The sequence below is a fragment of the Canis lupus genome, chromosome 11 (assembly GCF_048164855.1).
Source record: "Canis lupus baileyi chromosome 11, mCanLup2.hap1, whole genome shotgun sequence".
Lineage (NCBI taxonomy): Eukaryota > Metazoa > Chordata > Mammalia > Carnivora > Canidae > Canis > Canis lupus.
The window spans coordinates 9,082,730-9,097,101 of record NC_132848.1 but is presented as its reverse complement, the minus strand read 5'-3'; the positions used below and the strand labels follow the sequence as shown (position 1 = coordinate 9,097,101).

The 14,372-nt window shown below is 40.2% G+C and overlaps 1 protein-coding gene and 1 long non-coding RNA gene across 33 annotated transcripts in view; one reads left to right on the top strand and one right to left on the bottom strand.

Annotated features, from left to right (window-relative positions):
• LOC140642469 (uncharacterized) overlaps window positions 1–14,372 on the bottom strand; it is a 120,046-nt gene that overhangs the window by 84,755 nt on the left and 20,919 nt on the right. For 2 of the 5 annotated variants that reach the window (XR_012038889.1, XR_012038886.1), the window contains 2 exons: window positions 11,552–11,602; window positions 2,995–3,375 (listed from right to left, as the gene is read on the bottom strand). This is a non-coding gene — a long non-coding RNA (uncharacterized lncRNA). The remainder of the gene's footprint in view (window positions 1–2,994; window positions 3,376–11,551; window positions 11,603–14,372) is intronic. The other 3 variants (XR_012038890.1, XR_012038887.1, XR_012038888.1) reach the window with 2 other exon arrangements.
• C11H12orf56 (chromosome 11 C12orf56 homolog) overlaps window positions 1–14,372 on the top strand; it is a 112,722-nt gene that overhangs the window by 80,578 nt on the left and 17,772 nt on the right. For 7 of the 28 annotated variants that reach the window (XM_072843080.1, XM_072843078.1, XM_072843084.1 and 4 more), the window contains 4 exons: window positions 1,245–1,319; window positions 1,647–1,721; window positions 5,888–6,066; window positions 6,544–8,265. In XM_072843080.1, the coding sequence (XP_072699181.1) occupies window positions 1,245–1,319; window positions 1,647–1,721; window positions 5,888–6,066; window positions 6,544–6,703 (489 nt within the window). In that variant the 3' untranslated portion in view covers window positions 6,704–8,265. The other 21 variants (XM_072843081.1, XM_072843085.1, XM_072843103.1 and 18 more) reach the window with 19 other exon arrangements.

Here is a 14,372-nt window from a genome sequence, read left to right as displayed (position 1 = left end):
GAAACAAGGCTAGGCTTTCTTTGTAGAGCCCTCCTAACTTCCTATACTCTTCTTTCACAGCTCTTGTCTCAGTTAGCAACCATGCATGTAATTACTGGATTGCTAGATTGTTGTTTGTGCTCCAGTATCTTCCATGAGGTCATGGTCCATGTCTCTGTTGATCTCTACTGAATCCTCAACACTTAGCACAGTGTCTGATGCATATTTGTTGAATACATAAATGAAGAAAAGGGAGAGTAGTTGTAAAGAGGATAGATTCCAGAAATTTTTAGGAAATTGCATTGATATGTTGATGTGAAAATAAATTGTGAAGACTAGATGACATTTAGATTCTGGCCTGGTATCAGGTAAGAATTATAGCAAGAAGAGTAGGCTCAAAAGGGAAACAACGAGCTTGGTTTTGGATTAGTTGACTTGACTACCTATGGTATTTCCGTATAAAAATAGGTCATGGGCAGAATAGATAAGTCTGAGTTTCCTGGTTTTGGACGTGGTGATTTTGGCACCTGGACTATTAGTGAAGCCATGAGCAGATCATATACATTTTAGTTCCAAGATCCAACAGAGTGGGAGTTTTCAAACTAGAGCTCTTTGAAAAGAATACTATCAGGGAAAGTGAGTGGGCCGGCAGCAACGCCCACAAACATAGTATCTCATGCACCAAGTGACCAAGTGGAGTATGGGCTAGAAGACTTACTTGAGACCAGAAGACAGCCTCACTAACTGGAGTTCTTGAGAGAGACAGAGAGAGACAGAGAGAGAGACAGAGAGAGAGAGAGAGAGAGAAAAGAAAATCTCTAAGCCCTATATTTACCCATGTTACAGAGGCAGTTGTAGTTCACGTTGGGCATAAGCCTAAATTAAATTTCCCAGAGAATTGCCCACCTTAAATTCTAGGGAGATATTTCAATACTCTTGAAAGGATGTACAGTTCTTGATCTGAATGATTTTGTAAATCAGTTTTTTTGTGCTTTTTTTGTGCAAATCAGTATTCTATGGGCCATTGTATCTTTTTTCCCTGACCCACTTTCTTAGACATTATTCAATGAGTAGTCTTTTTATGAAAGCCGTTTTTGGTTTTGTTTTTTTTTTTTTTTTTTTTTTGAGAACGATTGAATCAAACAGAACAGGAAAACTGACCACACTCATTATATTTTCAGTTAACCAAAAATTCTTTTATAAGTCATAAGGAGAAATGACTATTATTTTTGGCCCTGACAATGATATCTTATTTAAAATTCTAGTTACAGAAGCTTATTGTGGAATATACAGATACAGCTACGGCACTTTTATATGAAATACTTCTTGTCTTTCAGCAGGTATATTTTATTATACATATTATACTGTGTGATTTTTTATATATCACATGACTATTACATATCTATGATAATATATATGATTAATAATATACATTTACTATACTTGTGTTAGAGATGATCTCCAAAATTGGCTGACTTAAATGATACTACATTTGCTCTTAAGTACTTGTCCAGTTTATTTTCCTAAATACTGAATTACTTTTAATTTTTTTCTAAATACTGATTATAAAGATTTCATTAATTAAGATAAATTATATTTGAGAATGAATATCCTTTCATGCACAACTTGAACTTCATGAACATAACTTATTTCCTTGAGTCTTTTAGGGAAATCTTGGATTGGGATCAACAAAGTTTGCTATTAGCTGGATGATGTCCTTCCTACAAAGTCATCCTTCCGTAGTAAGTACCAAGAAGCAAAAACAAAACCACCACTCACAGCTAAATAAACAGGTGCTCTTCTGCTTAATAAAACACAAATTTTCTCTATAAGGAGTCACATTTATAAAACAGAAGCAAAAGGTAAATCTGATCATTTTATCATTTGGTTTAAAAAAAGGCATTTTGATATTTGGGGCCTGAGTGCTTAAGGTACTGAAATGAAAATTTAAAAAAAATTTACTTTATCTATCTATCTATCTATCTATCTATCTATCTATCTATCTATCTATCTATCTATGTATCTGCCTATCATCTATTTATTTTGAGAGAGAGAAGAGCATTAGCAGGGGAAGGGGGGAGAGAGAGGGAGAGAGAGAGAGAGAGAGAATCTTAGGGAAGCTCCATACTTAGTACAGAGCCTGATGCAGTGCTCAGTCTCATGTCCCTAAGATCACCACATAAGCTGAAATCAAGAGTCAGATGCTTAACCTACTGAGCCACCCAGGTACCCCCTGAAATGATATCTTAAATGTGATCCTTATTTCATGAAAAACCCTAAAATACATTCTGTAGGAAACAATAATATTAAAATATTGGTTGTATAAGTAAGTGAAAAAATGAACATTTGTCTTTTTTTTTTTTTGTCTTTTTTTTTTTTTAAAGGTTTATTTATTTGAGAGGAAGAGAGAGTGCAAGAGAATGAGTGAGAATGAGCAGGGGGCAGGGGCAGAGGAGAGGAAGAGATTCTTCAAGGAGACTCCCCACTGAGCAGGGAGCCCTGAAGATGTGGGGTTGAATCACAGGATTCTGAGATCATGACCTGAGCTGAAATCAACTGCAGGCTGCTTAACCGACTGAGCAACCCAGGTGCCCCCTGAACATTTATCTTAAACAGGGAGTATGGATTGGGGAGTATGAATTAACACTTGGGATCATCAGAGCTCTCTGTCCTGGCAACTGCCATCCTAGTCCATAGTACCACTGTCTCCCTTCTTGACATTACAATCACGTCTACATGGTCTGTCCCTATCTTCCCACCAGACCAAAGGGATTAAAAAATCTGATTATGTCATGCCTTGCTTTAAATCTCTCATAAAAAAGAGATGGCCTACAAGGCTCATCTAGTCTCTCACTTTCCCAGCTATATAACCCAACACCTCCAACTCCATTGCAGGACTTTTACCAGTCCTTCTGTCTGTCTGAAATGCTTTTCCCTCTTTTTCTACATTAACTCTTACTAATCCTAATCTTCAGTGCCCCTTCCTGAGATAGGGTAGGGGGATGATATTCTCACCTCTGTCTAGATCACATTCCCCATTATTGGCACACAGTCATAGCTTAGTGTCTTCCTCCTTCCCTCCATAGGACTTGTTACTGTTGCAGTTTGCATTTGTTGGTGTTACTATTCAGTTCTTTTCTGTGGCAGCCATTAGTGCCGCATATATTCTGGTTCTCCCTGGTTCCAGGCACATGGTAGGATTGTACTTCACTCCTCACTTGAAATTAGGTCTCTGTTCTTGCTTTCATCAACAGAATGTGAGCATAAGCAGCCTGTGTCACTTCTTGCCAGAAGGTTTTAGAGCAAGTGCATGCTTCTCTGCATCCTCTTGTCCTCCTGGTAGGGTAAATGACAGCATTTCATACAGTCCTGAGTGACTACAATGAAGAGAACACCCTGTCAACCCATAAGGGACAAACAATGTGAGCAAGTAGTAAACCTTTGTTGTGTTAAGCAAAGCATCAACATTTTGTGAAGTTTGTTACCAAACTTCTATATATTCAAATATATAGTCAAGACTGACACAGTATTGGGGTGCCTGGGTGGCTCAGTGGTTAAGTGCCTGCCTTCAACTCTGGGAGTGACCCTGGAGTCCCAGGATCGAGTCCCACGTCGGGCTCCCTGCATGGAGCCTGCTTCTCCCTCTGCCTATGTCTCTGCCTCTCTCTGTTATCTCTTAGGAATAAATAAATAAAATCTTAAAAAAAGAAAAAAAGATTGACACAATATCATTCTCCCCCAACAGACTCTAAGTGCCATGAATGTGGAAGCTATGCCTATTGTGGTAGGCAGATATTCAATAAAACATCTGCTGAATTAATTCCCTAAAAGTTTTATTCCTTAATGTCTTATCATCTCCCCAAACTTAATTTTCCTTTATTCATTCATGTATTCATGCATTTGATCAAAATACATTTAATTGGAGATCTCTTCAAAAAGCAGTAAACCAAATTAAGTTTTCATTGCTAATGGAGGATTTGATATAATATGTTCTCTTTCCAAATACAAACATGCCTCTGTTGACTATCAGTGGTACTACTTTGGGGTATTTTCTATAGTTATACTAAATATGCCAGGCCCTTGTGACATATGTTTACAAAAATCTGGCTAGGGCCAGAGGGTACACAGTCAGCTGCCATATACAGAGACTGAGCCCATGGATGTGGCTTCTTTAGCAGCACACAGAGGTTAACTAGTCTCTGGCCCGCTTCAAGGAGTATCATAAAGTTCTAGACATTCATAGCAACAGAAGCTTGTATGTGCAAGATGCAAGACCCTTACTTTTTTCTGTGCAGTGGTTGCAGACCCTATCATCTGAACTGATGTGTGAAGTCTGGGGGTACTAAGGACTCCAAGCCACAGGGAAGTTTCTTTATCAACTTATAGGGCTGGTTCACCAAGGGAATTGAGTATGAAGCCAGTCTGTGACCATAAAGTACACTAGGATGAAAGAAAGGTGGCAAAAGGACTACTAGTGTTGTTGAAAGCTTCAGTATTAACTCAGTTCTAGAGTATGGGTAGAAACAGGCCATTTGAGAGAAATGTACAAGCAAGAAAACTGTTGTGATCATTGAATCCACCTATATGCTAGTCTGCTCTGGCTGATTCTTCTTTTACTTGGTTAGAGCAAGATGCAGAAGAAGTTAAAAATTTAATTCCCAAATGGTCATTGCTTTGTTGTACTGCTCCAGACTCTCCAACCTCAATCTGTGTTTGCCTGACACAGTATTTAGTCAGTATGTGTAAACAGATCTGGATTGGGGAAAACCCACTCCAAACCACCTGTCCTACTTAGGAAGGGCCAGTAGCAACATCAACAGAGAAGGCAACACATTTATTAATACTAATTTAATGGGCATGCAAAGGGACCTTCTGGTTAGAGCTTGAAAGGACAATAGAGCTCCCTTCTGTTTTTTTTTTTTTTTTTTAAGTTAAAACACCAAATTCCCTTCTGTTTTTATGGTAGCCTACATTTATGGATAGTTTGAAAATGTGCCCCCATCAAAAAAAAAAAAAAAAAAAAAAGACTGGTGGAATCCATTGTTCTTAGTTTTTGTTATTTGGTTCTGTTTTTTGTGTTTTTTTAAAGTAATCTCTACACTCAGTGTGGGGTTTTGAACTCACAACCCCAAGATCAAGAGTCACATGCGCTACCAACTGAGCCAGCCAGAAACCCCTTGGTTCTGTTGTAAATGACTTTGTGTGTGAGAAGCAGCAGCTTAATAACATCACATTATTGCTACTGTTTCCATTTTAATTTACTCCTCAGAAATGATAGCAGACATACTCTTGATGAAAACCCCAGTTAACAGTGGTATCAACATCACTTGCTTGTGTCAAGCCTGGTTTTCTTTGCTTTCTCACGTACTGTCTCTCAAGGTGATGTCTGAGGAACAAAGCCATTAGAATTGTTCATGGTAAATATCGAGGTGGGGCTCAGGATTCCACATTTATTGAGCTGCCCAGGTGATCTTTATGCATACTCAATTTTGAGAGCCACTGCCTTGGAGGAACCCTCTTGTTAAGTCACAGGACGTTTATCTCTGTGGGTCATTTGTTCTTCGCAGTAGAAGAGAAGAGAAATCATCTTCCCTCCTGGAGGAGCCTATAGACCTTTCAAGCTCCCCTTCTATCCCCCACTCCTGCTTCCAATGTTCTCCATTTACACTGGAATCAAATCTCCTTGACAGTCAGAATTCGTGCTGATTCTGCTTAGAGGGGGGTGAATGGTAAACCCAATCAGCCTATGGTCTGGTGCTCTCTGAGTACCATTTCAGTGAGAAATAGTGCAAGAGTATTGGTGCAAGGATGGTGAGGACTTCAGCTTAGATTTAGTGAAGCCCCAGCTGAAATAGGTGCCTTATGGGTGGCATGTGGCCTACATATAACTGCTTTTTTTCCTGTGTAGATCACTTTCGTGGACAGTATTGTGAAACAAATGGTAAAAGGGCTTTCAGCTTCATTTCAGTTGCTAAGTCCCAGCCAAGCAGTTCTGTTGTATCAGCAATTTTACATCCTTAAGAGCTGCCTGCAGTACAGCAAGACTTTAGCTGAGTATATTAGGAATGAGTACAGAGAAGAATTCAGGTAAGAGAAGTCTGAATCTAATCAGCAGCAAAAGCCACTCATTTCTGATTTTCATGCAGAACTGCAGCGTGGCCCAGTATTTAGAAGATGAAGTGAAGATGGGCGATTCTGTTTTTGCTTTTAATAATATTTCACTTTGATCCGCGGTAAGGTAGGGTTTGGGTGAGCTCTAAGAACCACTGCCATTTGAAGTGTATTCCCAGGCTAGAAAAGACTAATGAAACATCAAACTCCTTTTGAAGAACTGTTTCTCACTGTCTTTGTTGCAGCCAGCACCTCACAGAGGCTAGTAATGATTTTAACATGCTGTGAGTAATCAAGAGTTACAAACCCTACTGAAGGGGATGATGAATTAGGGATTGTGAATTTAACTGAAGCACTGGGGAAAAAAGAAAAAGAAACGCAATTGATAAAAGGAGAAACAATTAATGAATGTGATTATTATTTTTTGTTTCCTTCACCCCCTCTCTTACTCAGGAACAAAACAGTAAGGAAGAGCAGTAACAAGCACTGGTTTCATCAGCCAGCTTGTTCTGCACCTCAGGGGTTCCTGCTTCTATTTATAGGCTGGCAGCCGCTCAGCTCCGCATTAGCACCTATCAAGGAAAAAACCCAGCTTGCGTCTGACTTAAGATGAAAAGGGTACAGCAGGCATTGCTTTGCCACCAGTTTGGGCACAGACATAAAAGAATGTGGAGGCATACATTATGGCCTTAGATTGGCTCTTTAAAAAATTTCAGCCCAATTTGTGGACTCTGTCTTTCCTCCCTGTAGTTGGTTTTACACCATCGGTTCCACTCCGGCTTCTATAAAAGGGTTTTGTTTGGCCTGCTCTGAATTGGTCCACACAACCTAATTTTTTCCTCAGTTTTTTTTTTTTTAACGTAAAATTCATATAGCATGAAATTCACTATTTTAAAGTGTGCAGTTCAGTCACTTGTAATCCATTTCACAATGTTGTGCAACCACTACCACCATCTAATTGCAGAACATTTTCATCACCCCCAAAGAAACCTGGTACCCATTAAGCAGTCACATGCCATGATCCCCTCCCCCCAGCCCCTGGCAACCACTAATCCACTTCTCTCTGTGGATTTGCCTATTCTGGACATTTCACATGAATGGAATCATACAATACATGGCCTTCTGTGTCTGGCTCCTTTCACTTAGCATCACGTTTTCAAGGTGCGTCCATGTTGTGGCATGTATCACACGAACCAATTTTTAAATATTAGTTATGCACATTTAAAAATCAGAACAACTGCCAAAATGGTGTCAGAGTCCTGCATGACGATAGTTGGCAGGAGCTCACCAGCAGCTGCCTCTGTGTACTCAGTGTGCCACAGCCTCCTCTCTATTCATACCTGACCTTCTTCCTAGTGGGTTACCTGTGGGCATTTAGGCTTGTGATCTTTGTTTTAAAATCCCGATTTTCAGCCTGCGTGCATTAGAATCACTGGAGTAACTATGAAAAAAAAAATACTGATACTCAGGTCTCACCTGGAGCACCTCTGTTCAGTTCATCGGTGGTGGGGCCTGGGTACTGAGGTTTAAAATACTCACCAGGTGATTCTAATGTGAGAGCCTATCTCCTAAGCCATCAGGGGAAGGCTTAAGGTTTTCTCATTTTTGTTTCTTCCCCTGGCCTTTCCCAAATTTTTACTAAGGCCATGGGGATGAGCCCTACCCTTCACAACTTGACTCTTGCATTTCAACTTCCTGTGTATTACCCAAGCAAACAAGAATCAGGAGCCTCAGCCCACGCGGTGGTGGGGACAGTCCTGGCTTCCCTATTAATGTCTTGATAACGGATATATTATTAATGAAATTCACTTCCTTTGCTGTAGGAAAGCGTCTCAAAGAGCTGAAAGGCTCACATAACAGAGATCTCCTAGGTCACCCAACCTAGAGATCAGATGACTGAAAATACTAGCTGTATCCTGTGGCTTAGATCCCCATATCCAACAGCCCTATGCTAGTGAGTGTCTATATACTGATGTGACCAATGTTAAATTCTTGTTTTTAAAGCTATTTTGTTTCTTTTTATGATTTGCAGGTACTTTATTCACATGCCAGCCTTGGAAAAAAGGCTCCCATTGTGGTACCCTCTTACCCAACCTACCATTCAACTTTTTCATGAAGTTCTGAAATTAGTTGAACAGAAACAATGTGTGAAATATTAGTCTAAAATGTTAACCAGGAGTCAACCTAGTATTTATGAGTCAACTTGTTTCATTTGTTTAATATCTAGCTATCCCTGTGTCTTATAAACAGACTTTATTTGAATGTTTCAACAATATCTGTAAGAGAAGTCCTTAAAGTTTTTTTATCCATGAAAAAGAAACTTTACATACACTGATATATGTAAAGTGGTGCTAAAAATGAGCATTTCTCTAAAAATAAGTTTCTTAAAAAAAAAAAAAAAAACTACAAAGGGAACAGAAGCCCATGTAAAGCAAATGTATAAAGTGTAACCTGATGAGTTTTGTTGGTGTAACAATGGTAAGTGGTATGAGGCCACTGAAATGTCCAAAGATAAACTGTAGGGAGTAGAATTTTTTTTTTTTAAAGATTCTATTTCTTCATGAGAGAGGCAGAGACACAGGCAGAGGGAGAAGCAGGCTCCCCGGGGGAGCCTGATGCGGGACCAGGATCCCAGGACCCCAGGACTACAACTTGAGTGGAAGGCAGATGCTCAACCACTGCCACCCTGGCATCCCAGGGAGTAGAAATTACAGAGTGATCACTAGAGAAATGCTGAGCAAGAAGTAGTTGCCCTTTTATTTCCACCTGTCAAAATTATAGTGAAATAAGTATTCATAGGAGAATGAGCAGAACATAGGCATAGCTATAAGGAAGGTCAGATCTTCATTTATGAGGAAGGAAGCTTGGACTTTCTTTAACACAATGAAGTACATTCTAGGGCTCAGTTTCAGGCACCTGTGGACTAGTGCAAGCAGTCTCAGTGATAGAGAAATTGTAATAAGCAGTTATGGCTCTCCCAACAATCAAAAAAAAAAAAGTCTTCACTCTATTTTATGGCAATAAACTAATCCAACAAAAACTTCACTTTGGTGTCACTGTGAGCTATTGAATTTGGGCTAACTTAGAAAGTGGGTCCTGTATTTGATTAGCATGACTTGAAGGAGGATGAGAGAAAAACCCAAAGAAAGAGCTCCCAAACCAGATGCACTCATACTGGAGAGAAGGTTAAACTCACTTATGACATTTTATTACTGGTTGCGGCTGAGCCATTAACCAGCTACTGGACCTCAAACAGCCTACTCTGCTCTGTGGAAGGGTGGGACGAGATGTTCCGCAAGCTCTCGTCCAGCTCTAACATGCTCTACCTGTGACCAGATACTTCTTAATGCTCTGTGGTGGGGGAGTGCATTCCTCTGCTATCCTGGCTCAGTGGGTGATTTCACATGCATTCCAAATAATCCTGCTTTCTTCAGACCAAACATTTCTTTTCAGCTCTCACCCCAAAAAGTGTCCAAGCCTTCTCCACTATCACCCATCAAGGACTACAAGTCTTCTAGTAGTTTCCAATGTGGGGGAGAGATGGGGGAGTAGAATGGTGTTTATGAGTGTCCTGGGCTGTCAGATGAGGGACTGCTCCCAGGAGATGGTCAATCAGAAGCATATGAAAAGAATCTTGGGATAAAGGCAACAATACTTCAAACTGCACTAATGATGGACAGTGGGGTGACCACTGGTGAATGGTGGAACCTACGGAATGACAAGAGGATCAAGTCTGCCTCAGCTTCTAAACAGTGCCCTGGCTCTGGGCTAGTAGCAGTGCCGGCTCCAGAGAGGGCATGGGCTTCCTCTCACATGTCTTAGGTGCTTGATGCCGCTTCTCTCCCACTGTTCTCTTTTCTCTGAGACCATACTTTATCTAATCTGTGGGAGCAAAAGCTCTGTCAGAATGCATCTGAATCTTTCCACGCAGGGTTACATTACTGGCATTCTTGAAAGCTAATGCTTGAAGATTTGTCATCTTGATTTTTTTTTAAAGATTTTATTTATTCATGAGAGACGCACAAACAGGCAGAGACACCGGAGAGGAAAAAGCAGGCTCCATGCAGGAAGCCTGATGCAGGACTTAATCCCAGGACTCTAAGATCACGCCCTGAGCTGAAGGCAGATGCTTAACACTGAGCCACCCAGGCGTCCCCATCTTGATTTTCTTATGGCATTTGTCTATTTGTTTGCAGTGTGGGAGGGGAACCCCAAAATTAACACTTTAAAGGGTTATCCTGCTACAGTTCTTTCCTACTCTTTTTTACAGCGTTGCCAAACCCAAGAAAATCACTAAATAATCCATCTCTCTTAGTGATCAGACACACCTGATTTTTTTTTTTTAAAGATTTTATTTATTCACGATAGACACACACACGGGGGGAGAGAGAGAGAGAGAGAAAGAGAGAGAGAGAGAGAGAGGCAGAGACACAGGCAGAGGGAGAAGCAGGCTTCATGCAGGGAGCCCGACGTGGGACTCGATCCCAGGACTCCAGCATCACACCCTGGGCCAAAGGCGGCGCTAAACCGCTGAGCCACCCAGGGATCCCTGACACATCTGACTAAGTATTGACTTCAACTACAAAATAGTTACTTTTAGGAAATTTAATTGTGGAAACATTTTGAATATGAAAATTACATATACTTTTTTTTTTTTTTTTTTACATATCCTTTTTTTCTAAGAACAAAGTATCACCAAATAGGAAGCACATATAGCTAGTTTTGATTCCGGGTCTCTAGGATCACACCCTGGGCTGCAGGCAGTGCCAAACCCCTGAGCCATCCGGGCTGCCTGAAATTTTTTTTTTTTTTTTTGTGAGAACATTTAAGTTCTACTTTCCTAGCAAGTTTCAATTACATAATAGGGTATTATCAACTATAGTCACCATGTTTTACATTAGATTTTCAAACCTTCATTTTACAACTGAAAGTTTGTACCCTTGAAAGTATAGAGAGGTAGCAACCTCTCCCTATTTCCCCTGCACCCTAGCCACTGGTAACCACTTTTTACTCTGTTTCTATGAGCTCAACTTTTTATTTTGTGTTGTTTTTAAATAAAGGGTTGTTTCAAGTTCTACGTTTTAGATTTTTTAAATTTAGTTTTTCAAACCCAAAGTATTTTAGTGTTGTATTTTATTTATTTGAGAGAGAGAGCATGCATAAGCAGGAGGAACAGCAGAGGCCTAGGGAGAATCAGGCTCTTCACGGAGCAGGGAGCCAGCCCGGTGAGGGCTTGGATCATGACCCGAACCGAAGGTAGCTGCTTAACCAAATGAGCCACCCACGTGCTCCCAGAAACATTATTTTCAAATGGGATACATGATGCAGAGAAAAATTTAAATATAAATATTTAGGTGGTATTAGGTACCCTACCCAATCTCACAAATCTTCAGTTGTTATCATGAATTAATCTAACCCTTGCCATTTTACCAAAGTTCAACAGAAAAATAATGAAGCTTACCTTCACAGGAAAGACTCTATTTATCTTTCCAATGTTTCCTGTTTTCTTTTCCTACAAGAATGGTAGAGAAAAAAAATTCATATCACAGTGTGATGCTGCTGGTGTGTATAAAAAAAACCCTTGATAGCTTTTTTTTTTCCCGGCCAGCTTCTAAGTTTCTCCTGCTCTCCGGGGTGATTTATTAAATCACAGTAGATACAGGTGCCTGGCTGGCTCAGGTGGCTCAGTCAGTTAAGTGTCTGCCTTCGGCTCAAGTCCCTGGAGTGCAGGGATTGAAGCCCTTGTCAGGCTTCCAGCTCAGTTGGGAGACTGCTTCTCCCTCTCCCTCTGACTGCCACTCCCCCTCTTGTGCTTTCTCTCTGGGTCAGATAAATAAAATCTTAAAAAAAAAAAAAGCAATAGATAAATGAAACAATAAAAAATATTTTCATTTATTTTAAATAAAATTATACATTTGTCAATGTCAGGGTAATTCCAAATTAAGTAATTCGCCACCATCAGGACTCAGCTGAAGTGTTTCATTTGTATGTTCTTGCTATTTTTCCTACTTCGTTAAAATCATATAAATTTCCCCTTTTGTCACTATAAATGGATTCAATAATACTCCAAAGAGTTCTTATAATCCCTTTAAAAGAGGATTTCTATCTGTCCAGACACAGCAGAGTCCACTTCATCACTGTCCCTTACCAGGGAGGGGCCCTCGGATTCTCACGTAAGTGCTGATGGTATGATATGTACCAGGTAGATCGAGACTATGTCTTCCCTCCACCCTTCCTCTTCCAGCCAGCTCCTAGAAGGGCCTGGTGAGGAAAGGTTTTCAAGCATGGAGGAGACAAGGTGTTTGAAGGTTTATTGGTTAGATATCAGAGATTTTTGGGTTTGGGGAAAACTTGAGTCAAATAAATTCCTTTTATTTCCATTTTGTTCTAGTCTGCTTTTCCCTTCTTGTTGCCTTCTACTTGGAAGGTGACTCTGACCCTGAGGAAGTAAGAGGAGCTCTGGGTAAAAGAAGGCAAAGGGCAAAAAAGGCAAAAGAAAAGGAAGCAGGATTATATGCCCCAAGATTCTTGAAAGAGGCAAAGAGGACCTCTAAGTGTCCTTCTAGGTGGCCCACTCCTCTGAAGGCTCCAGGAGGGGTGTGGGGTTTCAGAGCGGAAGTTATGCCTATAAGCAAAGATGTTGGACTTGACCAAAGCATTAAATCACTTCAGTCCTCTTTTGACTCCTGAAAATGATGGGGATAGGGTAGTGGTGGCACTGGCAGTGACTGCAGATACGGTGATCTGTTTGGTCAGTGAGGAAGGCAGTGGAGGACGGAGGAGATTGTAGATCAAGTGACACAGGGCCACTGTGGGTTTCTGTGGGCTATACTGCAAGAACTCCATTGTGTATTACATTGTTTCTACAGGGAAATTATTCTGTCTGCTGTACAGCTGACCTACAAACCAATGTGAAAGCGACACATTTATAAATGTGTATATAGTATTTTACTTCTGTTAGCAACTATAACCACCAGAGGGCACAATAGGGTTAGGAAGACAAAGAAAGAAAAAAAAAAGAAATAAAAGCAAAACTTTGCACTTATCAGGAGAATTGACTCTTAAACTTTTAAAATTCCCGTGGACCTTCAAAATTAAATTTTTTTTGTTGTCACGCTTCTTTAATATGTACTAACGTCAATCTAGCTGTAAGAAAACTTCTTATGCTTCTTAAATCTACACAAACTTATGATTGAAAATTTTATAAAATTAAATACAAATTACTATCATTAATGTAACACATGCTGTTTTGCTGAACCTCCATCTCCTCTTGCAAAATGCATACAGTAAAATGTACAACATAGCCTCTTGAGTTCTGTATCCTTTTTTTTTTTTTTTTTGAGATTTTATTTATTCATTGATGAGAGACACAGAGGGAGGTAGACACATAGGAGGAGAGAGAAGCAGGCTCCATGCAGGGAGCCTGATGTGGGACTCAATCCCAGGACTCCGGGATCACAACCTGAGCCAAAGGCAGACGCTCAACCAACTGAGCCCCCCAGGTACCCCAAGTTCAGTATCCTATCATGTTTCACTCTTCTCTTTCAGAATTGCTACAGGTCATTCTTTACAGGCCATGCTATCCTTTACTTGGCTTGGCTTGAACATTTCCCTACCTGTAAGTGAAGTCTGCTTCTGTTCTCTTTTTTGGCCAGGGACAATTAGAGTTTTTCCACTTAGGGAACAAACAATGGATCAGTATAAACAATGCAAACACAGGCATCTCACTAAAATGAAAACAAAATGTTAAATTCTCTAAGAAACCCTAAAGACTTTCCAGTGGAAAATTAGTCTCCAATGTGAAAGGGTCTCCTGTAGAGGTTAAGCAACTGTTTCAAGTATAGTGACTTAACATCATGGTTTCCCTGGGTGGTTTATGCCTTTTTCTTCCCAGTACCCCCTATTTCATTTATAAAAGTGTCCTGGTTATAAGCTAGTCCTGGCAAGGAGTTTTAAGATCAGCAAAGACCTATGCCTTCGTAGGAATTAGGAAACAAAGATGTTAAAGCCATATATAGAAGCTTCAAAGGTTTCCCCCAGAGGCTCATCTAGTCCAGTATTGGGGGTTAAACCAAACTTCAGACATATTCTATCTCCTTTTATGACTCAGAGGCCTTAGGGGTCCCCACTACTCCCCACTCTTCCAAAATACCACCTCAAAAAGCAGGCTAAAAGAAAGGGAATAAAGTGAAAGATTTTATCACAATTAGGTTCCTCTGATATCTGAGAGCATATAAGGTCATTTTAGGGTAGAAGGAGCGAAACTTCTGAAAGAGTCACTT